The sequence below is a fragment of the Agelaius tricolor genome, unplaced genomic scaffold (genome assembly GCF_023055355.1).
Source record: "Agelaius tricolor isolate 1412-34295 unplaced genomic scaffold, bAgeTri1.0.p SCAF_7, whole genome shotgun sequence".
NCBI classification, from domain to species: domain Eukaryota; kingdom Metazoa; phylum Chordata; class Aves; order Passeriformes; family Icteridae; genus Agelaius; species Agelaius tricolor.
The window spans coordinates 24499946-24526578 of record NW_027269267.1 but is presented as its reverse complement, the minus strand read 5'-3'; the positions used below and the strand labels follow the sequence as shown (position 1 = coordinate 24526578).

Sequence of the window (26633 nt, the reverse complement as noted above, 5' to 3'; positions counted from 1 at the left end):
AACTACACCATCTGGATTGGGCTTTCCTGCAACTACCCTCAAGTTACCAAAAGTAAGCTGAATTTGGTTGGGGTTTTTTTGTTTTTGTTTTTTTTGTTTGTTTGTTTGTTTGTTTTTTTGTTTTGTTTTTGGTTTTTTTGTTTTTTTTTTTTTTGCAAAATTAAGTTTTCTAAACATTATTGCTGCAATTATATATGCAGCATTGTTTTGGGTGATGTAGGATCACAACTTTCAGCATTGCATTGTAAAAGGTTACTTCAGGCTGATTACTTTGTCTATTTGGCAAAAAGCTCCTTCTTTCAGACTAAGAATTCTGCTAAGCATGGACGATTTGTGGCGAAGTCACTGTTTTATAGCACAGAGATGTAGAAAGGTGCTATTCCTTCTGTCAAAAATAAAGTAAAAAATAAGAGCAATTATATTCGTTACACAAAATGAAAAAGAAACTTCTATTAAAAATCTGACCTCAGAGAAGTGGTATTTCCTTAGGAATAGTGCCTTTTAGAACCTTGAAACATATTCTGTCACTGCTCTTGTACCATTTTGTGTTGCAATCATAAACAATATTTCATTCATTAGTAAGGCACCAACAGCAAAGGGAGGTCCTGATTTCCTATTTCTGTCCCATTTTTGTTGATTATAGGATCAGAATCTCAAATCTCAGTCCTCCATACCTTAGGCTGCTTATAGACTTGGAGCTGAAGGAATTACTAATTCCTCAACAGAAGCTGTTTCATGTTCTTCACATACAGCTTGTACTGGGGAGGGGCTTATCAGTTCACACATACAAAGTTAAGCCAGTTCCAGAAAGAGATCTTTCTCAACTCAGAAGATTCCAGCCTGACTATATCTTACAGAGCTCATTCAAGGAAACACTTCAGCAATTTTATGTTAAAAGAATTTTGGGATTAAAAACTACTTACCATTTGATACTGAATTTCCATTTTCAGCAGTCACAGAACTGGACAATGGATTAGATGACTGAGTTCCATGATTATTTGCATTTTTATCCTGTGTTTCTGATGCAGGATCTGATGCATTTGGATCTTCCCTGCTCCTCAAGTTCAGATTAGTTTCAGCACCTGACAGAAAAAGAAAAAATGATTGTCAGCATTCTTTTAACTAGTGCCTTTCACATGTAATTAAATGAAAACTAACACAGAGAGACCAAGTTACTTTATTAAATTAATCACTAAATTCACAAGTCCAGTGATAAAAGTGAAAGGTTTAAATCAGCGATTTTTGCAGGTTTGGCTTTTTTTTGGTTGGTTGGTTTTTTGGTTTTTTTTTTTGTTACTGCTCCACTTGAAGCTTTTTAAAATTTAGGGGAGTGAAAGGCATTACAAAATTTCATTTGTATTGTTTCTTCCCACAAAAATATCAGTGGATATAGCTCACCAAGTGTTTGTATTGTTTCTATTTTAAGATTCTATTTCACTTGAGCTTGCATAGCACTGTCATCATTGCAATGCCTTTCATCATTGCACTAAATGATACTAGAAACAGATATAATGTGATCTTATCCTTTTCTTTTACCACCTACCACAAGAAACAAACTGGCTTTTGAGATTAAACCACAGTAGCAATATTCCTCCCAGCAGATCCTCCCCATGGCCATTGTTTACCAGCCTCAGGGCTCTCTAGCCATCAGCTGTCATTTTCTATAAAGTGCCAGCTATTCAAGTCAGAGCCTTTTAGTTAAATTTCTTCAAGACATCAAGAAGAGGTCTGATCCTGTAGGAGTTCCAAAGCTTTTTAGCATTTGTTCAAAGAGAAGGGCAAAACAAAGCCCTTATCTTCTTCTCCCTCTGACTGATTGCATGTCCAGGAAAATCAGAACAGCTCACAGCAAAGTGCCTGGAGCTGCCTCTGAGCTTGCCTGGCTCTGTCAGCCCAGGGCTCCACAAGAAACAGGCTCAAGTCATTGGCTGTACCCGAGCTGGGCTCCCCACTGGAGCTCAGGGACCAAGGACACGTTCAGAGCTGGAAGCCAAGATGGATGGGGACAGCAGCAGGGTCCCCACTGCAGTGCCTGTGTCCCTGCATCCCCACCCCACTCCAGTGTGACAGGGCTGATCAAATGCTGCACTGGCAAGGTTATGCATTTTCTTAAGGATTTATCTCTCTTTTCTGTTTTGTTTGTTGGGGTTTGTTTTTGGTTGGTTGGTTGGTGAGTTTTCTGTTTGTTTGTTTTTCTTTTGCATTTTTGGGGGGTTTTGTGTGTGTTGAACATATATACATATTCTTTCCTTGCCACAGTCAGGTTTGATTCATTTGGTGCTTTCTCCATTTCAGTCTTCCTATCAATTTCTGCTCCCTCTGAGGCCTGGCCTTAGCTGCAGGGCTGATGTGTTATGACTGACCCTGGTGCAAAGGTCCTCCTGTAACACTCTAAAATAAACATGTTCCTTCTGTGAAAACTCTGAGAGAGTTATTCCTTGATTTTGGTTGTCATAATGATAGCAAGAACCAATAGAGGTCAAAAGACTAGCAATTAAAACCAACATTTGAGCATTCATCCATACTTCCAATAACATTCTCAGCTTTCTCAAACATATGATACATTCTTATAAATCTCAGGCACATGAAAATTTTTCAAGGAGAAGGAAAAGCATTTTTTTCACCAGGTAATAGATGCTTAACCTGAAGATTTTATAGCCTAATGCTGACTGCTCTGTCAATTTTTCATTTTTATGCCTGAAATAAAAAAAGAAAACCCAACTGATTGAGAAGCCTCAATTTAAAAATCTAATTAATGAAATGGAAGCTTTAAATCCATTCTGATTCCCTCAAAATATTTAATTTAATTGAAAAGGTCTTCCCTATTTTTGTTTAGCTTTTAGTTATCTAACACTGAATTGTTCTTAATATTTCCTTGTCTAAAAAAGTCTGTCTTGAAAAGTCAAAAAGTTAATTTTCAAACTGTCAGATAAAAGATTTCCATGTTTGTTTGATTTTCGTCCCTTCCTCCCTTGCCCTCTTTCCTTGATCATTATATTTTGTCAGATCTGATTGGATTGTTTCCGTGACACTGAAACATAAAATAAAACATTTCATAAAATGGATCTTCAGGCAAATGTGCTTTGTATTGCAAAAATTAGGCCAGCTCTACCCACAATAACTGACTTGGGAGAGGCTGAGATGGAAAGTCTGAGATGGAAAATGCATACGGTACAATTATAAGAGCATGCTTGATTTAGCTTTTGTACAAGCAAGTTGACTGCAAAATGCATCTTTGCAGCTCATTTTAAATTTGTCTGAAAAGGAAATGTCAGTTTTAGATGTTACTAGTCAGTGCACTTGCCTATAGATCATAATCCACCTACATAATTATTGTGCCACTTTTTACATAAAGCTTCTTGGGGAAGTGTCTGGGATCCTTTTTTCTTGATATTCGAAAGATTTATTGATTTGCCTGACATGTGTAATTCATTTGAGAATGAACAAGTAGAAAGAATTTTTCTTGCATTGGTATTTGCAGAAGCCTTTTCTTTCATAGGTACATTGATATCTTTTCAGGGCATTCACAAAGGGCTCTTGGAAAAAAATCTTTTCTTCTTTGTATCTGTAAAATGAAATACTACAAAGAAATGTGGATAGTTACTATGAAGCTAGAATATCATACCAAATTGGCAGAAATAAGTAGTGGAATATATGCAGCATATCTTTGGGGACAGCTATCTAGACAGAAATTTGTTATCCCATTTGCTATATTCAATCATGGTAAAAAATGCACCCTTTTAATTTCTGAACAGAAAACTATATAGAGAAAATATATTTCAAAGTGCCTTATTTAGCTGATCTTGGGGGTGGGAAAGAACCCTATATTTTATTTCAAAATAATCTGGGTTATATAATGGTACTTGAACTAATTTCCTATATATAGGCATCTTCAGCTCCTCATTGGAGGAGATTCATGTGAGCCTATAGAACAAGTTTAAATGTGTACATCAGCAAACTTCAACCAGAGGTCAGGAGAGAGCCCCTGAAATCAGCTCTGGCCCACACTGGACAAGCTCCCCCAGCCCCAGCCTCTGCTCACGGGACATGCTCCAGCCATGAACATGCACTGTGTCCAGTTCTGGGCTCCTCAGTACAAGACAGACAAGCTACTGGAGAGGGTCAGTGGAGGGTCACAAAGATGATGAGGGGTTTGGAGCATGTCACTTATGAGGACACGCTGCAGGAGCTGGGCCTGTTTAGTCTGGAGAAGAGGAGACTGAGAGGGGATCTCATCAATACATATAAATAAATATCTCAATGGCGGATGTCAAGAGGATGTCAGGATCTTTTTGGTGGTGCTCAGTAACAAGGAGCAGTAGCCATAAGCTAAAACACAAGAAATTTCACCTTCCACCTTCTGAGGAATAACTTTACATTGAGCATGGCAGAGCACTGAACAGGCTGCCCAGGGAGCTTGTGGAGTCTCCATCTCTGGAGACATTCAAAACCCATCTGGACATGCTCCCGTTGTAGTGACCCTGCTTTCCCATGGGGTTGGACTGGGTGATGTCCAAAGGTCAATTCCAACCCTAAAAATTCTGTGATTCTATGACTGCTGGAGTAAACTTGCTCCAGGTTATCAGCATCTTTCTGCAGTGGGAGACACAAACTGGCCACAGTACCCAGATATGGTCTAACAAGGAGTGCTGGGTGGAGGGATGATGGACACAGCCCTGGATGCAGTTGGCTGTCTCGGCTGCCAAGGCTCACTGCCAGCTCCTGTCCAGCTCCCAGGGCCCCCAGCACCCTTTTCCCAGGGCTGCTTCCCCCAGTCCCTACATTATTGTACTTTTCAAGGTGCAGCACTTTGCATTTGCTTTTTCATTAAATGTGCTAGAAGGTCCTAACTTTGTCTTCTGTGCTGAGGTATCCCTCTCTGTCATGCCTTCACACTATTCAAAATATCCCTGAGCATAACAAAGGTGTCTCCTGACACTTTATCATAATATTTCTATTTAAAATTCCTACTGATTCCTATTTTATCTGTCAAGTATTGGTCTGAAAAACACTTTCCCCTCATGTTTTCTTAGTCACTTAACATGGAAGTTTGGACTTTTCTCCACATGAATGCCAATGTGCTCCTGCTTCCATCAAACCTTGCAGATACAAGTATGCAGTGAACTCTCATCCCTTATCAACATTCTAAAACTATCAGAAATATTTTAAGACACAGGAAAAAAACCCTTATGGTTCCTACATTTTAACATCTTCACCAACATGACAAATCTTTTTTTTTTTCAGACTTGTGCTCTGCTGTTCTCACTAGATGGATGGATTACTTACCAGGTTTCAATATTATTTTTTTTTTTAAGTAATGACATCTTTAACAGTTTTCAGCTGCTAATAAATGATATTTGTAGAGACATCCATGCCTACTTGCAAGAGACTAGCTACAAAGATGTATTGGCTGTAGAGCATGGTGGAAGTTCATGATTATAAGAGGAATACAAGCTTAAAGTGAAAAATCTAGAGTCTGCAAAAGTGAACAGTGTTTGGATTATTATTTCAGTAAACTGACTTTGCCAAAAAGGTATCTATGACTCAGTAAAGTCCTACTCTGACTAATCTTGCAGTTCATGAGTATGCATGGACTAAAAGCAAGCTCCATATTGCAACAAATCAACAATTAATTACATCAGCATTACTTGAAAAGTGCAAGAGGAACAGTATGCAAAAGAGGCAGCTCATGAAACCCACAGTTCCTCATTATTAGTGTTCTTGGAAAAGACTGAGTGTAAAACTCAAGATAAAATCATAAGGCACAGGATAGACAGAATTGCACTTATTTTGTAAAAAAGAAATTCAGAGTATGGCAATGATGGAAATGAATGTATTTGCTTCCCCCTCCCCCCATGTTTAAGTCACTATCTCACTTTTAAATACACTGAAAGTCTACATGCTAAAACGTTTTTGTCAAAAGATTGACTTAAAGTCTTGATTGAGCTATGACTTCCAAATATCCTATTATAAAACTCTTTTTTCTCAAACAAAAAATGTATGACCCTAAGCATCATAGTTATTTCATAAGTAGTATTTAGCCTGAACTAATGATTTATCACCAAATTAGAAAATGAACCAGTATTAGCTCTATTCATATGACAGATTAAAGTACAAAACTGAAATATTTTGAGAGACTATTAGTTTTCTAAGGAAATCATATACTTAGCCTATTTTATAAACTATAAAGACAAAATATAAATTGATGACTAATATCAGAATTTAGGTGGAATCATCATAGACTCATTGTACAGCAGTATGTTATTAAAGGCCCAGCAGTAACTCACCTGAGAGGGCTGCATTTTGCTTTTCTGCCAAATCCCTTGTTTTGCTCTCCTTTCTTTGAATGTAGGTATATCCATAATGTATATGGATACATTTGTCCCCATATGTTCTTTTCCAAATACTTCTCTTTTTAACATTTAGTGCTCATTTACAGTCTAACTGAAAGCTCATTAATAACAACAGAAGGCTCCACTGCTTCCAGCAGGTTTTGGATCCTATTCATGCTTACCTTGGATGCTTTGTGCAGCACTGCTTGCTTTGTCTACCCTGGTTATTCAAATGTGATCACAACTGTTCTCTGGCCCTGAGGCAAATGGTAAGAGACCCATATCAGTACTACTACACTTTCCTTGCTCTCCACAGCAGAGAGGAATCCAAATCCTCTACTGGGAATAGTCCCTGGAGCTGTGTCTTTTCCTGAAGCACTCCCAGATCTGTCTGGAAGGGAGCCAGCCTGTCAGGTCCCAAGGAAAGCTGGGGATTGCTCTGCACTTCGGCTGTGCCCTGGAGCGAGCTGCCATTCCAAGGACATTCCCTGGCATTGGCTCACTCAGTAAAACAGATACAGCTCTTCACTTTGACAGCACTAGTTACCACGATCAAAAATCAGTGGTCACTATTAATCTATCTCAGAAAAAAAAAAAAGGAAAAATATGGAAGAAAAACTGCCTCAAAATCATATGGAGCTGGTGGAGCACTGAACTGTTGCACAGCTTCTACTGAAGCCACACTTAAAGGTTTCATCGTGACTGTACAGGGAGAGCAGATTCTCCCTGTTCTGCTCTGGTACAAATGAAGGCATGCTTTCCTCTCAGTATGATTTGACATGACCATTCTTTCAAGGCACACATTTCTTTTCTAGAGAACTAATGATGAGTTTCCAGCTGAGGAAATTCAGTGTCACAAGCTAGGCAGGACATATCTCAGTACTAAAGCTGAAACGATCTCAGTATAAAATCAAACATTATTTCCTCATTCATGGAAAACATGACTTTCTATAACTAATTATCAATACACAGTTTTAGGTATCCAGATCCACAGTTATACATTCTGTATCAGCAACTATGAAAACAGGAAAATACATAAATTCTGGTAGATAAATTCATGTTGTACAGGAGGAGAAGCTTTTGGTACCTGTGCTACCATGGAATGTAAAAGCTAAATAACTCAATTTCCTTAAAACCTACAGCTGGTATCCAGAAAAATGCAAATTTCAAATCAAGCAGCTTGTCATTAAACATGTTAATAAGAGAGAACTGATGGATCCTATTAACCAGCGTCTGAAAGTCAAGACTTTGCAGACAGAAGGGATTTCTAATCTGCTCTCACTCTTTCTTGGGAAAGTTAGGAATGCAATGAATCCTAATGGCTGACCCTGGATATTTTTTTATATTTACTGTGACAAGTGGATGTTGTGAAGTAAGGGGAAAAAAATAAAATATGGTAATTTTAGAAAATTTGCAGACATTATTTGATGAAGGAAAGGGAGAAGAAGTTTAAATAAGAATAGGCCATTTTATTTTGAGTCAAATGTTTACCCCTGTGTTTTCTTGTATCTTTTCAATTACACTTGGTGTTTCCTGTTTTGCTCTGACTTACTGTTGAGACATTCTTGGTCTGTGGCATTTGCTGGCTACCCTCAGCACAGGTTGTCTGGGGTGTCCTTTTGCTGGATAAATGCATATTGCTTCAGAGTAATTCAGTTTACTCACATGAAGTCCCACTGTGACCCTCTGTAACATGACTGTTTACTTTGTCTGCTGAGAGCTGGAGGCAAACAGCTGCATCTTATTTGCTGAAAGAAATGGAGCAGGCTGAAAACTGTCAAGACAGGATTCCCCCAGCCTATTAGCATGTGCTGCCTGTCTCACCCTTTTAGCTGTGCTGCTGGCTGCCACTGCCATCAGAGGCAATCATTATTCCTTGGTTTATTTCACCTCACAAAGCCTGCCCATACAGCAGCAATTGTCTAGGATTCTCCCCCCACCAGTGATGCTCCTAGGAGGCAGCAGTGAATTCATACTGTCACTTCCAGCATCCTTTCTCTTTGAGCTGTGCAAGTGGAGCTATCAGATGGTGTTACTTCAGAAGCCACATACACATGGTATTTACCACAGAGCAGGTAAATACAGAAACAGGCCACTTACTTTGTCAGGGAAGCTGCATTTGTGGAAGCTTGGTGTAAACATGGAAAGCAAAGAGAGGAGACACAGGCCATGGAGAATATCAAGTGACAAAACTCACTCAGCTTGAGGAAAGAGGTCCTCTGAAGAATTTTGTGTTAGTGTGATACCAGCCAGCCAAATTTCAGAGGATGAGGCTGATAGTAAGAAGGAAGTTGCAGAAGCAGCTGCAGGAACTCCTAGGTCTGGTTCAGACCTTAAGAGCCATCAGCTCAATTATAATTTTGTAAATCACAGATCTGGAAAGTACAGAACAAGAACAAGAAGGTTTCTTCTGCTTTCTTCTCTGATGGATTTGCACTGGTAGAAAGACAGTGCTCTCATTTTACATTTATTTCAGTGTCAATCATTACAAGCTACAAACCTTTCCCTCTTTCCTAGAAGTAATGTCAGGGACATCCCTGGATCAGGTAAACTCTCAGAGTTGATGTGGGAGGGATAACACAAATGCCTTTTTTTCCCTGTCTGAAGGACTCTGGCTTGTTTGAATTAGTTTATTTTTCCCAGCATAAGACTAAGAATACCATTCTGAAGTGGAGAAAACAGCCTTCTCAAACAGTGGTAAAGGATGAAGAATATCTGGACAGGCTGCCATCTCTCCTGCCTGGTAGGATCTGAGCAACAACTTGGAACATCTTTTCAGTGCAGCAAGTGAGCTGGACTCCAATCAGTGCACTTGTTTCAGAGACTGGGGATTTCATTTATCACATCTTCTCTAGGAAGGGATCTCTGAAGGCTATTCTGAGGTCCATAACAAACCACACAGGGCAGGAAGGAGGGCAGTCCTTGTCCCACTGCTTGGGACGATATCCTGCCTGAGAAGAAACATTTTTTCCCTCCATGTCCCCATGTTCCCCTCTTTTTCAAGTCTAATATGGAAAAGAAGTAGTTGACTTTACTCTGTTAATAGTTTTATTTACTGCTAGGTGTGTTGATTGGCTGACCAGAGTCTACTTTTTGTATTTGCATGTTTAAAACCTGCTGGTGTGCTGGAAAAGGAGGAGGCAATTTGTTAAGAAACACAGCTTCCCTTTTTTAAACTGTTTTCTTCAAGTTTGTGTGGATACAGCAATTCTTCTTGGACATTTAAGTCTGTTTAAGTTTCTTTGTGGTATCTCAGTTATAGAACAGCCTTTACTGCTGGGCTTTAGTTGCTGTTGAAAGAAACTATGTGATGAGACACTGTCTCAACCTTCCTCCCCTTCAAACACAGTTTCAAATATTGTAAAAATAAACCTACAAAACAACAAAAAAACAAATAAACAAACAAACAAACAGATAGGGGTTTGACACTCCCAGAAGCATCACATCAGGTCTATTTACTGCTCCCAGAATGCTTCTAAAGATATTTTTCAGGATTTCTCATACCAGCTCTGGCAGTGACTGCAACTCAGAAGTCTTGGCATAAGTGACTGCACTGGACTGAGCAGATAAATTGTTTGAGCAGATCCTGAGGAGCAATCCAAAGAATATTTTTGGTTCACCTGTATTGTAATCCTGCCCACCAAATAGGGATAGCTGTTCTGGAAAACTTCTCAGAAAACATTCATATTTTGCTTTCCAAGTGAGCTTCTAAGACAACAAATGAATTTAGATATCTATTTAGTTTTTTTTTTTAAGTTCATTTTGAAAGGATAGAGTGATGGTCAATGACACTGTCATTAACCTCAAAGCAAGAACATATGGCTATTGCAGATGCAGTGTGATAAACATCCATACTGTGCACAAATACAGATAATCAGTGGCTAAAAACTGTCACTAAAAGCTACTACTATGTCAGGATTGTTCTGCAACCAGCCCCTAAGGAAAGATCTAAGAGAAATAATGAAATGTAAAACTTCAGGCCCAATTTAATATGTTTATTTTGTTTTTAAATTTTCACCACACAAAGGTGTGAAAAAACCTAATTTTCATGCCTTTCATTTTAAAAGACATTGAAAGCTCAAGCCAAAAAGGCCCTGAATTTAAGGTTTCTGTATTTTCCCATTCACTCATGGTGCCAGGAGGAAGGCAGATGTCGCTAACTGCTTTAAATGCTACTCCTATCTCGAGTACTCCAAAGCACTTGACTACTCTCTCACATCAGAGTATAGCAGTGTGGAGAGAGCAGGAGGGTCAGGCTACCCTCACATTCATGATAAAGTCTTTTTATGACTCTCTTTAAATTGTCTTCTCTTGCTTCTCCACCCAGCCCCACCAAATTCCAATGCTGGAACTAGAACATAGCCACACCCCCAGGTCTGTAGAGTTGCAGAGTTTCATGATGAGCTGCATGAGCCCTGCCAATAACTTTAGGTCATCCTGAGGGGCTGGAGTTTGTACAGCTCTTGGATACCTGAGCCAAAGAGTTAAGAAGTAGCTTGGCTTGTTTACAAGACAGTCATTCCCCTAAATGCCAACCCTTGAAATGACTACTATTGAACTTATCTAGGTCTAGAAAAAGGTCAACACATTTAGTTGCTAACATTTTCAGTAAGAAGCATTTTACTTTACTTCTGTAAGAAGCATTTTTGCCATCTTTGAGGCAGACCTTTTCAGTGCTTTACAAACATTTTTGAAAACCTGGACATGAAAGAATATTTACTTCTGCACAGAATTTTGGAAAGCTTGATTTTCATTTCAGCCTAAAACAAATATAAATGTCACAATCTTGACATTTTCTGTGAAATGGAATTATTGTTCTCTACTGAGGTTCTTCACAAAAGATAATTTAATGCTGAGATAGATGTAAAGAAGTTAAAAACATCTGAAGAGATTTCTCACTGAAGCTGAGAATTTAATTAGAGACCTTCACTAAAATGTATGTCCATATTTCATTCTTCATTATGTTTCAAATGCTGGAATTCCTGTAAAATGAAGTGACATGACATTTACTGCCAAATACCCAAATTATTCTTTGGTGTGAGGAACATAAATGTGGTACAAATAATTTTTTTTCTCTTAGATATGGCCAATTTCTCTCAATTGGTTTACAATTAATGATGTAGTGGTTCCTTAACAAAGTAATTTGTGGTTCTGCATTGTGAATTACAAATGAAATTATGACTATTTAAAGAAGCCCATAACACTGTTAGTAAAGAGACAGCTTTCTGAACCATTTCTGAATTTGGAACCATGATGTCACAAAGATGTTGAAGATAAGACTGCTATGAAAATAAAAATCCTGTAAATGTCTACCTGAATTATCCAAGTCACAATTAAAACTGGGACATTATTAAAAACTTTGGGTTTGAAATGAGCTAATATGAACCAGTATGGTGTAGTTATTGTACTCAAGTATCAGACAGGATGAAGAGGACACAAAGCAAAACCAGCTCAATGGAGAGGATCCAAAAAAGAGTAATTAATTTAAAAGAAATGCCTGCAGTTCTCAGAAATGGACCATATAAAAGGAAATGAAAAGTCAGTGCAATTACTTTTCCTCAATGCCCCTCCTCTTCAGCAGTGACTTGGTATGAGAGAGCCCACAGTAGGTCTGACCAAGATGCTGCCTACTCCAGGATCCCTTTCTAATAGCCATAGATAGATACAGTGTAAGGTCATTGGAAATCAAAAAATGCAGTGATATTTGCCTCTGTGATCAATACAAGTACTTAAAATGCAAAATAAATACGAATTTTTATGATAATACCCTTTTTTTTCCACTTGAAAATTAGACTTGATTTGTTCTTCTAATAATCTTTGGATTAAAATTATTTATGGTAATCACACACAAAGCCTCTTTGACATGTTGGAACAGATAACCAAAGCAAATAACATATTATGTGGTTTTAGGCTGTAACAGCAAACAGTGAAGTCAACCAGAAATTGAAATGCTTTAGTGAAAAAAAAGTCAGAACAGAAAGCCAAAACAGTCTTCAGCAGTAAAATATACTAGTTTTCATACATTCTGACATGGAAAATTATTCTTGGTACATTGTGTTTATCCAGAAACAACAGGTCTTTTCTGTGATACATTATCCAGGTAATGGCAGACTTCTAGATCAGGAGAAGACTGTAGATTAAGGTGGTATCTCTCAGGGTGTACAGGCTATATAGATATTCTGAAAATAGGAATGGAGTGTACTTTCTCTAGACTCTTCTAACCTTTTTCTGCTGCAATAATAGAAAGCACAATTATTGCCTCAGAAAAATCACCTAGCATAGGCTGGATGGCAAATATATTGCCAGCAGTTCTGCCTCTTCCTCCTCCTGTGTAATTTTCTGTATAGGGCATCTGTGACTAGCCAAGAAAGGGCATTTTTGTAATGAGCTGCATTGAACTCTTACTGGCAGTGCTTCCTCCCACTTTTCTGCACCTACAGCAAGAGATTCAGATTGAGAGTTGCAAGTAGTCTGTAGTGAAAGTGTAAATTTGCCAATGATACTAAACTGGCAAGAGTTGTTGACTCCCTTGAGGGCAGAGGCCCTGCAGAGAGATGGACAATCAACAATTCTATGAAGTTTAACAGGTGTTGTATTCTGCACCTGGGATGGAGCAACCCTGGGATGTGCAGACAGACTGGGGAACAAGAAGCCCCAAAGCAGTGCCACAGAAAGGGACCTGGGGGTCCTGGTCCATGGCAAGTTGAACATGAGTCAGCAGTGCCCTGGCAGCCAGGGGGCCAACCCTGTCCTGGGGGCATCAGGAACAGCATGGCCAGCTGGGCAAGGGAGGGGATTGTGTATCAGGAAAAGCTTTCTCACCCAGGGGGTGGTTGGGCACTGGAACAGGCTCCCCAGGGAAGTGATCACAGCACCAAGACTGTTTTCACTTTGAGTGTTTGGACAACAGTCTCAGGCACGTGGTGTGATTCTTGGAGTGTCCTGCACAGGGCCTGGAATCAGACTTGATGATCCTGATAGGTCCTTTCCAACTCCACATATTCTATCAGAGGTTGATGACTCTCCTGTGTTTAGAGATCTGATCTGAAAATTAGTCACAGAAAGTCACCCTCACTCCCTATTAATTAAGGCAATTATGTAAAATATATTAATCTCGTTCTGAGAAGTGTGTTGAAGCTTAAGTGACTAAGTTTTAATGAATTGACAATTTTACTTTAAAGATGTAGAACTTTGATGCCTTATACACTCATTCCCCCAGCATTTACAGGTAAAAGACAAAAAGTTGAAAGCACAGCTTTTTGTATTACTCATGCTTTGTAAGTTTTTTGCTTTTGCCACAAAGAAAGTATATCTGTTTTGTTGTACAAATAGGAAGGAGATGGAGATATGATTATTATCTTTATTAAGTTGCTTGAGACAAAAAGCTGAGCCGCTTAGAGAGAAAAGACTTTGGATTTCATCACAGAAGCACAAGTAGGGATTTAATTTGCAATTCTCAGTTGAGATGTTAGCTATGCCATAGCCTGCTCTACCTGATGATAAGGGAAAATTATTTACTAGATATCAAAGGAATAGGTGCCTTTGACAGGACAGTACTTTTCATACATACACATTACATTTTGTTGTTCTCCAAGTGTGAGTCAGTCTCAATAGAGGGTATTTGGCAAGCTTTAGTCCCAAGGTACATCTGAGTATCTGTATTATTTGTCAGTTGTAACTATCTTCCTGTGACTTTCAATGCTTAAACTGGAGAATGTGGGATGAGACACTGATATGTGAAACTACCTGCTTCACAAATCATATTGAAAATATGTCACTTAGGAAGAAAGTGAAGAAAGGGGTCACAGAATGAACGGATATCAAGGATACTGGACAAATGATAACTGTATTGATAACAATAAATTGTTAACAATCTAAAGTTTTCACACCTTTGCTGTTTTTACCAAACCATTTGGAAAGGAATAGGTCACTGAAGAATGGGTAGGCTTGAATATACATGCTTACTTGTACTGAAACACTAACAATATTTCACAAAAATTGATGCCTATACATTGGTGACATATATAAAGGAAATGTCTTCATAATTTTTCTTCTTAGGCACCTAGATGTGGGGTTGCAAACTTTTGTATTTTCTTTTTCTCAGATGCAGAAGTTAAGTATCTATGTCAATTTTTTCTCAACAAGTGGGAAAAAGAGGAAACATTGTGCCTTCATCTCAATGGACTAAAGGTAAGAAATTCATCTTTAGTGAATTAAGGTGAAGGTAAGGTAAAATCACACCTCCTTGGAAGGAGCATACTTCCCCTTCAAAATCCACATGAATACTCACTCTGCCAATCTAAGCATGGGTGACTGGTTAGGATTTATTCTACCTATTGTTCTGAAGGTGAAATGATTCCCCTTTGCATGGAATAATTTAATATCAACTATACCAATTAAGAGAAATAACATCACGACCTAGCAAAATCTGAGTATCATTCCTCGACACTGATGAACAGAAAATTCTGTCCTTGCTCATGAATATTTAATATGAAATGCTTAAACATGTAATTGTCTCTTCCTTATATAAGGAATGTCTTATATGTTGAATAGTCAAAAATATTTGGATATCCTGCTAAGGAGTGCTGTTTGTGATTAAAGGATTGAATTCAGTTTCAAATTGCAGGTCCTGTCTATTTGAGTAGGGGTTCTGCACACGACCATTCAGTTTCAGTCTCTCTTGTAGACTAAAATTTTCACTTCCAGAAATCACAGAGAACAAAAAAGACTTGTGTGTCTGTGTATTATCACTTATCTGCTCTCAAGTCTCATTTTATATGGGGTAAAAACAAATCCCTGTGTAACAATACAACTGCAGTTTCAGTGACAATGCTTCCCAACCTTTGAGAAATCACCTTACCTAGCTTTTCACCTGTTACAGCTTTGCAGAACAATAAACTTCTCTTGTTACATGTGAAGTATTTTTCATGAAATTGCATACTATATGATCTGGATCATTGTTTGGACCAGCAGGGGCTAGTGTTGTATTTAAAAAAAGGACAGGCTCAACCACCAAGAAAAGAAAGTTGTTGCCATTTGTTTTTGGTTTTTTTTTGTTGCCCTTGTGAAAGACAATGCTCTCAGTTCAGTTCACAATAACTCTTCAGCACATCAGAAAACCACAAATGTGTTCTACTGTAATTCTGGATGAGCTTTTCTCACAAAGAGGTCAGGAGCCAAAAGGACTAAGTGTTCTCAGGCCTTGGAATTGCTCCTCCAGGTGAGAGGGAGGCATGCTGGGGGGCCTGTCTGTATTGCTTTTATATTGGCAGGGAGGCTTTCATCTCCAAGGCTGATGATCCCATACAGAAACTCCCTGATTCCCATAGGTAACTCTCCCTGACTTCAAAATGGCCCACAATTTTACTTTCCAGTTTTAGTTAAGATTGTCGATGGATTATAACTTCTGAAAATAAAAGAAACTGCACATTATAGAGCGCTGTTCTAGGCCATGTCTTCAACTGTCGTGAAATTCTATTGAGTTGTTTTTTTTTTCCACCATATCATTGTTGATAAATAAAGTACTAAAAATGATAAAAAGAAAGAGAGGAGTCTTCTAGGAACTTAATATGCATTAGGCAAGAGGTGGTAAAAATATCAGAAGTAGCACGTGACAACTTCAAGTTTTACACAACTTGTAGGGAGTCATCTCTGATGACTGCCATCTTATTACTTTGCACGAAAGGTTAAATAAATTTTTGCCAGCTGTTACCCTAGAAAATAGATGAACAATTGAAGTACATGAAAAAAGGCAAATTGTAAAAACACACACATATGTTCACTTGTATTTCTTAGCTACTTTCAATCCATCTACTTATCACTGAACTATTCATATGTAACTGCACTTAGTATACAGTAGCTTCCTAGCTCATAAAATATTGATTCAGGTTTTTTATCGTATATCTTTCTTGAACTTTGATCTTTCATACTTACTGCTCCCTTGATGAAATATTTAGAAGTAGATTTTCCATGTGAAAGGTAAATTTAGAGTTTTTTTATGGTACCCTCTGTTAATGCACTAGCTTCAACCCACATGAGACCCAAGCTGAACTCTATCTTGGTCACGTTTAGTTGATCATTGCATTTGAAAAAATCTTCCATTCCAAAGAAACTTTTATTTTAAGGTAAAGGTAATTTTTTTTTTGACCTGGTTGGAGTGGTTTACAACACTTTCTCACCAGGTACATTGAGAGAGACTTGAGAAGATACATCCAAAGAACTAACTTTAATAAGTTAGTTTATCTTACTTCCCAGCAGATAAAAATGTATAAACTATATGATAAAACAACACTCCTAACTTAAAAAACCAACCAAGCAAGCAAGCAACCAAAATCAACCACAAAACTATCAAAAAACCCACAGAAAACATTCTACATATATTTATAGACAGTGAAGGCTATTGAGTAATTTTGTCAAAGCAAGAAAACTACTGTAATAACTCCTTTACCAATTTCATCAATTTGAACACTTAGCATAAGAAAAAACTATTCTCTTGAGGTTGAGAACTGATGAAATCTCAGTTCATAGCTCATTCAACATACAGAATTGAATTTGGCATAGAACAAGCATGGTTCAGCTAAAGCTTTTCAAGGATCTGGAGGACTCAAGGGTTCTGTCCACCATAGTTTGTCTCATACCTGAATGTCTCTTGTCTCAACCTAGACACTAACTTTCACAAAGCTTGTAGAATTAACTCAGTTAATTTTGAGACATTTATGTCCTTGTTGTATTTGGTTGAAAGCAATTTTGGCTGAAGGCTGCCGAAGTTGTTAGGAATAGAGACATAGGGTGGCAGACAGACACACATATACAGAGCAAGAATAAACACCTACTTCTCTTATAGTGCAGCTGTGTAAATTAGAATGTGATACTAAAATCAGTGGAGCAGTAGGTACTTGAGAAAATGGACAATGAATAATAAGAGAATCTATCCTGTTCTCTACAGGATTGTTTTGTATTTCAAAAGTATGACTTGGGATTCTTCCCAAAGAGGTGCCATATCAATAGGCCAATGGAAGTTCACCCACATCAAGGCATGTAGCATGAGCAACAAAAAGGAGGAGCTAGAAACTGTGCAGTTGGAAAACTATGATTAGTTGAAATAATGGAAAGTGTTAGTTTTGCAGCTGGACTCAATGATCTTAATGTTCTTTTCAAACCTAAGGAATTCTATGATCATGTATTGCTTATTTTGAATATGCTGCTCGCAGTTCTTGATTAAGACAAGCTGTTTGGACACAGAGAAGTGAAGAAGCAGAGAAAACAGTATAGAGATTTTCTCACTCCAAATTTTAAATTCACAAAATTTTGTGTTTAGGAGATATTACTATGGGGAGAAATTTCCATATAAAGTGTAGTGAATATTTTCAATAGGAAACTTTTTTTTAAATCAGAAAAGTAATGGAGTAAAGTACTCCAAAATATTGCAGTCAGTGTTGTTATTGAGATGCAGAACCAGGATTTAGTTTAATTTTTTAAATATTGTTCATTGCATGACTCTCTGTCCAAGCATTATTTAGGGGAATAATAAAGACTGTATCCCCAAATACAGAATTTCCTGGAAATGAAATGATCAAATTTTAAAAGACAGTCTTCAAAGTAAAGCACATCTACCAGCTATATATTTAATTCAAAGCATTTTTATAGTTTGATAACATAAACTCATTTTTCACATAATATAACATCTGTGTTTATTTTACTGAGACAGCTGGAATGTTAAAAGAACATTTAAACTTGTGTCAAACAAACATTTTGGTAGAAGAAAAGTTGATATCTCAGACATAACCTGAAGACTTCTTATCTCAGACAAAACCTGAAGTTTTTATATGTCATTTATATTGTATATGAGTTTTTTATGACCTTTAAAAAACCCCAAAACTAATCAAGGTTTTCATTCTGCATTTTTGCCCACTTTATCAGTGTCCAAGGTAAGAAAGTTTTGATGCAGAAAAACTACACAATACAGAAGCACAGAGAACTATCTTACCTTCTGGCTCCCTGATCTTGCGTCCTGCTGCAGATTTTCGTAGCACACTCCTTCCTGAGTTGAACAAACTAGTTAACTCATCAAGGGGACTGGTCAATGACCTTGAGTTTGTAGGGCTGTATGAAAATGAAGACGATGAATTTGAGTTCAATTTCCTGTGCTCTGCTCTTGCCACCTTTGGGGAGTAAGGCAGTTTGGAAAATGGAGAAGATGAGCATCCAAGCTGAGCAGGATTGGTTCTCTGAGGTACTTTTGGCAGATCTGAATTTGTACCTGTTTTCCCTGCATTAATCAGAAAACTAGCACAAGTTTCTGGAGGAGATGCAAAATGTGTGGAAGCCCGGTAGGAAGCAGGAGGTGGTACAGGAGGAGGGGGTGGTGGCAGTGGAGGAGGTGGTGTGGAAGGAGGAGTCACTTTGGTGGAAATACTGAACACAATCAAGCCTGGAGATACTGGTCTTTCATTCTCCCCTTTCTGCCCTTTGGAGTACTGGGGTGATAACGGACTTGAACCTTCTGACTGCACAGGGTATTTTAGGTTGGTTTCCAAAACAGGAAGCTTTTTGACTTCCAGCGGTGTTAAAGGTGATTCATCAGAAGCAGGTGAACAAGTGACAGGGGTTGGAGGGAATACAAGAAGTGGTGGTCTGTGGGGGAGCAAGTTAGGGAAAGGGGCTGGAATGTCACATGAGTCTTTATAGATCAAAGCTGCTTGACTGTTTCCATCCAATGTTCCATCTTCAATGTTAATATTTTTTTTGCTTTCAAACAACAGAGGAGGAGATCCAGTCACTACTGGAATTATTCCATTACCATTGCTTCCTTCTTCTGGTAGAAAATACTTCATTTCTTCATATACAGACTCTCCTTGTTCTGGACTCTCCACTTCAGCAGAACTGCTTTTCACTGCATTCCCTACCATTTCAATATAGACAGGCTCATTTTCCTCCTCTTCTTGTGACATAAAGAGATTCAACACACCGTGTTGTGGTCCCTCAGTAGAAGCTGCTCTCTGTACTGTCACAGTGTCATAGACACCTGGTTTAACTACTGTGCTTGCTTTTTTTACATCCCCAGGCTTTTGGCCAGGTATTTCTTCATAAGAACCACTAAGTTTTGTATTTGGACTTCGCTTTGGTTTTCTGGGAGGTATTTTTTTCATGGTACTGTAGTCATCACTGTGTGGTCTTGGACGGGTCAGTACTAGGAAAGTGAAAAAGGTCTGTGTTATTAACAAGTTAAAGTCAGTTTTTTCTTACACTGGTCTAGTACTTCAAGCCCTCAAATGTTGCCCATTTAGCTCTACAATGAGCATCAGTCACAAATACAGGACTCTAAGCAAAAGCATAAATACTTCTAGGAATAAAATGCAGAATTTTCAGCTACCCAACCACAGGCCTTTTCTACCTGGGCATATAATCTCCTTTGGTAAACTCTACTCCCACTAAAAGATGAGAACTCGCACCTGAGAAAGTGTATTCTGAATCCAAAATATACTTGTGCACTGCAAGATCTGTAACACGTGGAAATATGTGCTTGTTTCTCCTATTGCTCCAAGGGACAGGGGCATGCTTTCAACTAGGAGTCAGCACAGTGCTACTTTGACACATATGTGACTGCCAGTAACTGAAATACCCCTCTTTTATGTAATATCTCTAAATCTCTAATTATGGGATGATATTATGTTCATCTCTTCTTTGGTACTGTAGGTGTGGAAATAATTTATAACTTTAGGGAATCCCATAGCCTAAGGGCAAATCCCCAAGTGAGTATACATTTAGCTAAACTAGATGTCTCTTTATAGCCTCCAGGCATGTATGGAGTGAAGAGACTAGATACCTAGATGAGTGGTCTTTTTAGATCAAAATTAGATGGTATAAATCAGAGCTGGTTTTGGACAAAACACAAAACTGACATAATTCTTAGAAAATCAGTATATGGCAGAGAAACTTGCCCTATTTTTTCATACATATAAGAGCTCCAAAATTGTCTTGTGAGTATATGTAAGCATGATTGTTAAGACCACACATACATATATAAATTTTTGTTCTTTCAAAACACCTCTGCTAGAACTTCTTGGTTAAATCTCTTGCCGATTTGGACACAGAAAGATTAAATTACTACAGACCTTCTTAAACCATATTAGTTTAAAAGTGTGTTGGGCATAGTTCCTGTCTCCTTATGTAGAGCTTAAAGGAAGAGGTTAAAGAAAATGGACTTTCACCTAATGAACTGGGCATGAGGACAGTAATTATTTTGAGAAAGAGAGCTGCAAAGACTTCTATCCATTGTATGCAGGACTAGGGAGTTATAGAGAGCTTTAAATCCAACCTGAAGGATCTTCCTTGATAAAACTTGAGGATCATTTAGACAAAACATGACAAGTCAGGCTTATCAAGGAAAGCAGAATGCATTCCTTTCCCTCATCTTCTACCCATTCATTTCAAAGGTAAAGGAGAATAGAACAAGTGAACTCAAAACCATGCTATGGTCATCATAATGCACTGAGATACTTTGGGACACTTGCAGCACTTTCCTTCTAAACAAAAATCACTATAACCAAATCATGGCCAAGAAAAAAAATAAAACAAACCCCAAAGAAACAAACAAACACTGAATGCATAAATTATTCATGTGAGCACAGAGACAATGTAGGAGAAAGTTTAATGTTTAAGTCTGTGAAATTCAAGATTCTAGCATTCTGTTTTATTGATGCAAGATATTCTAACAATTTAAAAGATGAAATAAAATGGTCAGTGGGATAAAATAGCTCATGTTGACACATTACTAGTTTCTAGAGAGATTTCTCCAAATATGTTTTGATTGTTGTCAAACTGGGCAATTAGAACACATGAGTATTATTTGCTGATTTGGGAACAAATGACAAATTGGCTAATTTTATTTACTGTCATTGAAATATTTCAAGGAAGCAGCACCTCTCAAAGGCATTTGACTGTGTTTAAAAGGATCAAAGTGAGGAGAATAAATCAATAACTCAGAGTAACGTTTGCGACTGTCTCTGCCTTTATGTCTAACCTTCATTAGCGGTTTCCTTAGAAGCTGCCGACAAGCAGGCACTAACAGCCTCGTAGGAGGCACTCAGTCGTGTGTTGGGGTCCCTCTTTGGCTTGGGAGGAGGCTGTTTCCTTGGTGATGGCAGGCTATTGCTGTCGTCCATGCTGAAAACAGAGTGCAGGGAGGGGGATCTGATGGATGACCCAGCCGCAGAATGCACCAAGCCATCCACTGCCATGGGGACAGGCACGGAGCTGGAGTGAAAGTGCTTAGAGGTTCGACAGCCGGCAAAGCTGTCCTCAGAGACCTTCCCACCCTTGTCTTCAGCTCTGAAAACACAGAAAAGAGGCCCAGATGCATTATTCAAGCAATAACAATGAACCTGTTCATGCAAATGTAACAACAGCTTTTTGGTAAACAATCTCACAACTCCCCTGCTGCGTCGAGGGGATGTGGGTAGTAATCTTCTGACAAACAAATCCAGATCAAGCTGCTAGCTTTCTTCCATTTCCTGTTTCATGATAAATCAGGACACCGGCCCTTTTTCACACAAATGCAGCCTTGCTTAAGCAGTCTCATATTGTTGACCAGACATTCACTGAATGAATTGTTCACACTTTGATTGCTACACACAATCAAAAGCTGGGTTTTTAATCTGAATGATAATTTCTGGGAAATCCATTTTAATAGAAAGTTACTGAGGCAGCAAATGCTGAGCCTTTATCATTATTTTCTAAAAAGACAACTACAAATTCTATTTAGATAATGCAAATCTTTAAAATATTAGATGGCGTTTTTAACCAGCTACATTGGCTGCTTGAGCAATTCCACCCAGATATCCCTATGTCTTCCAGTTTAAACTTAATTATTAGTCATTACTTTTAATAATAATTTTATTATTATGATATTATGTTTAGTTGCTTCAATTACAATCCAGTTTTTCAATTTTTCCCTTTCCTTTTTTTTTTTGCTATTTGAATACATATTGAGAAATAACCTTCTGGCTGCTTCTGACAAATTGATTTTTAACAAAAATTCTTCTAACATTTTATTCCTCCAAGAATCAAAACATTGAGACCCTTTTAACTTAGAGTAGCAATGTAATAGAAGATGTCTATACTGACATTTTTCAAACAAATCCTCAAGCATTTGTCTTTTTAAATTGTATTTCTGCATGGCAAATCACCAGCAGAGCTGAAATTCATGCACAGGATATAGCCAGCTGCCCATGAAGCAAATGAAATAGCAAAAGATGAAAGCATGGTGCTCAGTGGATAATTTGTTTTCACTGTAATGTTTAATTACAGTCTTTCCTACAAAGGCATTTCCTCTAATATGCAATCACTGGGATATTTGAAGCTAATTAAGCAGATGCACTGCCATTTTCACTTTTATTAAAGTCACTGACAAAAGCAATGATAGCAAAGGGAGCTGTTCTGGATGAAAATTAAGTTCCTATGGAAAAATAAACATTTATATGTCCAGCAAGTTATAGACATATTCTTTCTATCGACACATACCGATTAACTGCAAATGCTAACTCTGAGATAGAGCTGACTATCTCAGCTGTCTAAGAGAGAAATCAGAGCCTCAGTTCCTAGAGAATGGCTCTCCAGCATTTACTGGGCTTGTAAAGTAGGTACTCCTGAAAATTCTGACATGAGTTAAAAAATTATCATTTGCCCATTTTTAAATAAAACCATCCTCCTCACAATCAATCTGCTTGTTTCAGTGAGAAATCAGTATTTATTAATGTGGACTTTACTGTATTTTAACACTTTCCTAACTGTTTTTCATTACCTTGGCAACTTCTCAGTGTTGGTATTTTAAGTCATTGGAATTTTTCTTTTGCTTGTTTGGTCTGGTGAAGTTAAACTATAATCTATTTATCATAGAATTAGAATATTTCTGTAAAAAATAAGTGTCTCAGAGACTTGAATAAGTTCCTCTAAGCTCAGTGCCCCTTGAATAGGATATGGTGGTCTCTTAACTTTCTAGACTTAATTATCCGATATACAGGAAAAAAATATGACCTAATATTGATTTGGGATGAGCATATACTTGAGAATCCTCTCGCAATCCTTCTGTCATTTCTATTGTTTTCGAAGCAGGGAAGGAATTTACAGAAACTGAAGAGACTCATTAATTCTTCACAGCAGCTGTTTCTCATCCTACCTTTTCTGGCCTTCTTCTGGCCTGGTTCTCGCCTCTCCCTTTTCCCTGTGGTGAGCAGCGTTCATCTCGTTGCGGAGCCGGTCATTTTCCCGAGCAATGTCAGAGGCATTTTGAATCACCAAGTCATCATATGTTTTCAATCCCATGTCCTCAGCATTCTGCAAGAAGCTTTTGATTGAGGTGACCTCTTGCTGTTTGATGCTCATCTTCTGTAGCAAGCGCTGGCGAGCTAGAAATCCTCTTATAACTACCATAGTGGAAGGAGAAAACATAGACCAGTGAAAGACAACTAATTGGGAAACTAACTTAATATCACTGTGAGTTCTGTTTAAACATGAGCAAGCCAAGTTCAGTCAATATCTTATACATATTAGAAAAGAAATCTGATGGCATATAAATAACATAGTAAAACTCTTAGTGGAGTAAAACTAAGACTACTCTTAGTGGAGTAAAACTCATAGTGGAACTCTTTCTGTTTTCTACTGCCAGTGCTTAAAACAATGTAGTGACAGTAAATTAATAAATATGAGCTATCATTACTCAAACTGTTTATTTCCCTGAATGCTATTTTTTATTACATTACAACACAGATGTAATAAAATGTATACATTTTGCATATGCATGATGTAAGATGTATACATAGATGTGTACTACAGATTGTGAAAGCATACGTTTACACTGCAAAGGTCAAAAGATTGTTTCAAAATAAAAGCCTGGATAAATGAATTAGTGAATGCAGTAGGAATTAAATGATTGCTGTTGTTTTGCTTTAAAAAATGCTGTTAGTGTTTCAATGTACCTAATACCACAACAAAATCATACCCAATACAAGGGGTTTTTTTGTTTGACTTAAAGACCTTTCACTGCTCATTTCCTTTCAGCTAAAACAATTAGATTAATTTAATGCAAATTTCTCAAATGTATCTGTCACATTGTATCTGTATTTTTCAGTTAAAAGTTTTCATCTATATTGCATCAGCTTCATTTATCTATTAGACTTTTTCTTCACACTCTTTGTCAGCTTTATGCTGGTAAAAGATTTTAGTGCATCTCCTATAATAGCTTTTTCTATCTCTTTGCTACATAAGTACCTTCCTTACCAAAAAACCTACCCAAATACCACCCAGTATTCTGGATTTTCTGAAGTACAGTTGATCAGAAACACAAGGCACAGGGGCCGCTGTGGCCATAATAAATTGGGCACCATTTTAATCCCAGTGCCTGCAACAGGTGGTGTCATTATTCTTTGAACCTATGTTTTGGCTTAGAAGGCAGAAATATGCTGACTGAAAGTACTGTGTTTGTGGGGGTGTTTTTTTTCTTTTTCTAAGTTCCACAAGATCATGTTTCCTTCCAGATGTAGAATCACACTGTGTATCTCACAGGGAAGAACCTGTTTTAGAATAATTTGTCTGTTTCCTTAAATACTCTTGGTTTTCATCAATTTATATGTATCAAAACCAAGTCAAACTTCATCACTGCTTCTTAAGGTTACTCTTTTTCTGGTCAATTGAAAGTTTTTCATCAGTGAAGTTAGGAGACAATAGCCTGGGTAAGACTAAAATTGTTTGAATTTGGAGGAAGTTACCGAGAATGCTGATTGCAGGATAAAAAAGTTAAAATGTGTTAAGTATTTACAATAACAAAGTTAAATTTCAGATTTAGGATTACTGCAAAACAACATTAAATGATGAAGAGTCAAGCTGAAATAATCTAAAGGGAAAATGTCAACAGAGAAAAATACAATTAGTCTTCTATGATTTTAAAATGCTATTGAATAAAATAAACAGCTAAAGCATAGGTTAATGTAAGGTATATTCTATCATCTTCTAGTGCCTTGTTTAGACACTAAAAAAAAGATTTCTTTTATAGAGATGCCCAGTGCCCAGCTGACAAGATGTAAGAAAGGCTAAAATTAATAATAATAACGTAATACTTCTTCTATCCAAAATTTACTGGGCTTGAAAACCTTCAAATTCAGATAACTTGAAATAATTTCTGATAATAATTTATGATAGACAGCTTTGAAGGTTTATACTTTTATAATCACAACCAATCAATGCTTTAATTACATTCCATAAAATCTGACTTCTTTAAACTCTGAAACATTATTGCACATACCCAATTTACTTGAAAAGGAAATTAATAGTACAGTTATTGTTGACAATTTTATGAGAGTATTCATAATAAAGGTGTTACTGAGTCTGAATCTAAGGGTTACTGTTGCAAAAAGAATGAATACATGCATAGAATATTATCAGAGTTCACTGCTCACAAATATTAAAATTTTGAAAGAGCTTAAAACAAATAAACAAATGCTTTTTCCTAAAATATTCTCTTTAAACCTACTTCTGCAGAGCAAAAATTAGCATCAAATACTGGGTGACTTTGGAAAAAAATCTGAATTTTAAAATAACATTTTTACAAGGGTCTGTGTGTGCTTTTAACTTGAGAAAAAAAAATCTAACAAAAAAAAAAAGATTGTCAACACCGCCAAGGTTGGTTAAAATAAAGAAATTAAGAGATCAGGCCTCTGACAGGATTGTTAGCAGGGATGAATGAGGAGCTTAGAGTAGCCTCCTAGAATGGTCCAATAAAATGAGATCCAGTAGAGCTAATTGTAACATTTAGAGACTGTACAGCTACTCTGAATTATGCACTTTCACCAAAATGAAGAAGAAACCTTCAACAAAGCTTTATTAGGAAGGGTTGGCAGATAGACATCCCTTTTTTGCACACATTTTCATGAACTGAGTAGTTCAGGTTTTTCATTAAATGATACACATTTCTCCACACTTTTTTCTCTATGAGAACATTTGAAAGATTTTGGTTTTGTTTAAACAGAGCAATTTTATAATCTAAAAACTGCTGTGAAATGAAACTCTCAGATCCTAGACTTTTACTGCTCAGTTTCATCTACTACTGTTGGGTACTGGGTACTATGATTGCCTTGTGAATTTGCTCCTCATTTATGTAGATCTAAAATAATTCTCATTATGCAAATTAAAATAATTGAGGTTAGCACCCCCAGGGCAGAAAAATATCTAGTATTTTAGAGTTCATCTAAGGATGAGGATTGGAATAACCAAAATTCCAGTCGACAATGGATCTGGGTTATGTGAGGA

General features: G+C 37.4%; 1 protein-coding gene across 5 annotated transcripts in view; it reads right to left on the bottom strand.

Annotated features, from left to right (window-relative positions):
- MYO16 (myosin XVI) overlaps positions 1–26633 on the bottom strand; it is a 359080-nt gene that overhangs the window by 22674 nt on the left and 309773 nt on the right. For all 5 annotated transcript variants that reach the window (XM_071430590.1, XM_071430592.1, XM_071430591.1 and 2 more), the window contains exons 30-33: positions 23509–23755; positions 21355–21662; positions 18319–19521; positions 924–1082 (exon numbers count right to left, since the gene is read on the bottom strand). In XM_071430590.1, the coding sequence (XP_071286691.1) occupies positions 924–1082; positions 18319–19521; positions 21355–21662; positions 23509–23755 (1917 nt within the window). The remainder of the gene's footprint in view (positions 1–923; positions 1083–18318; positions 19522–21354; positions 21663–23508; positions 23756–26633) is intronic.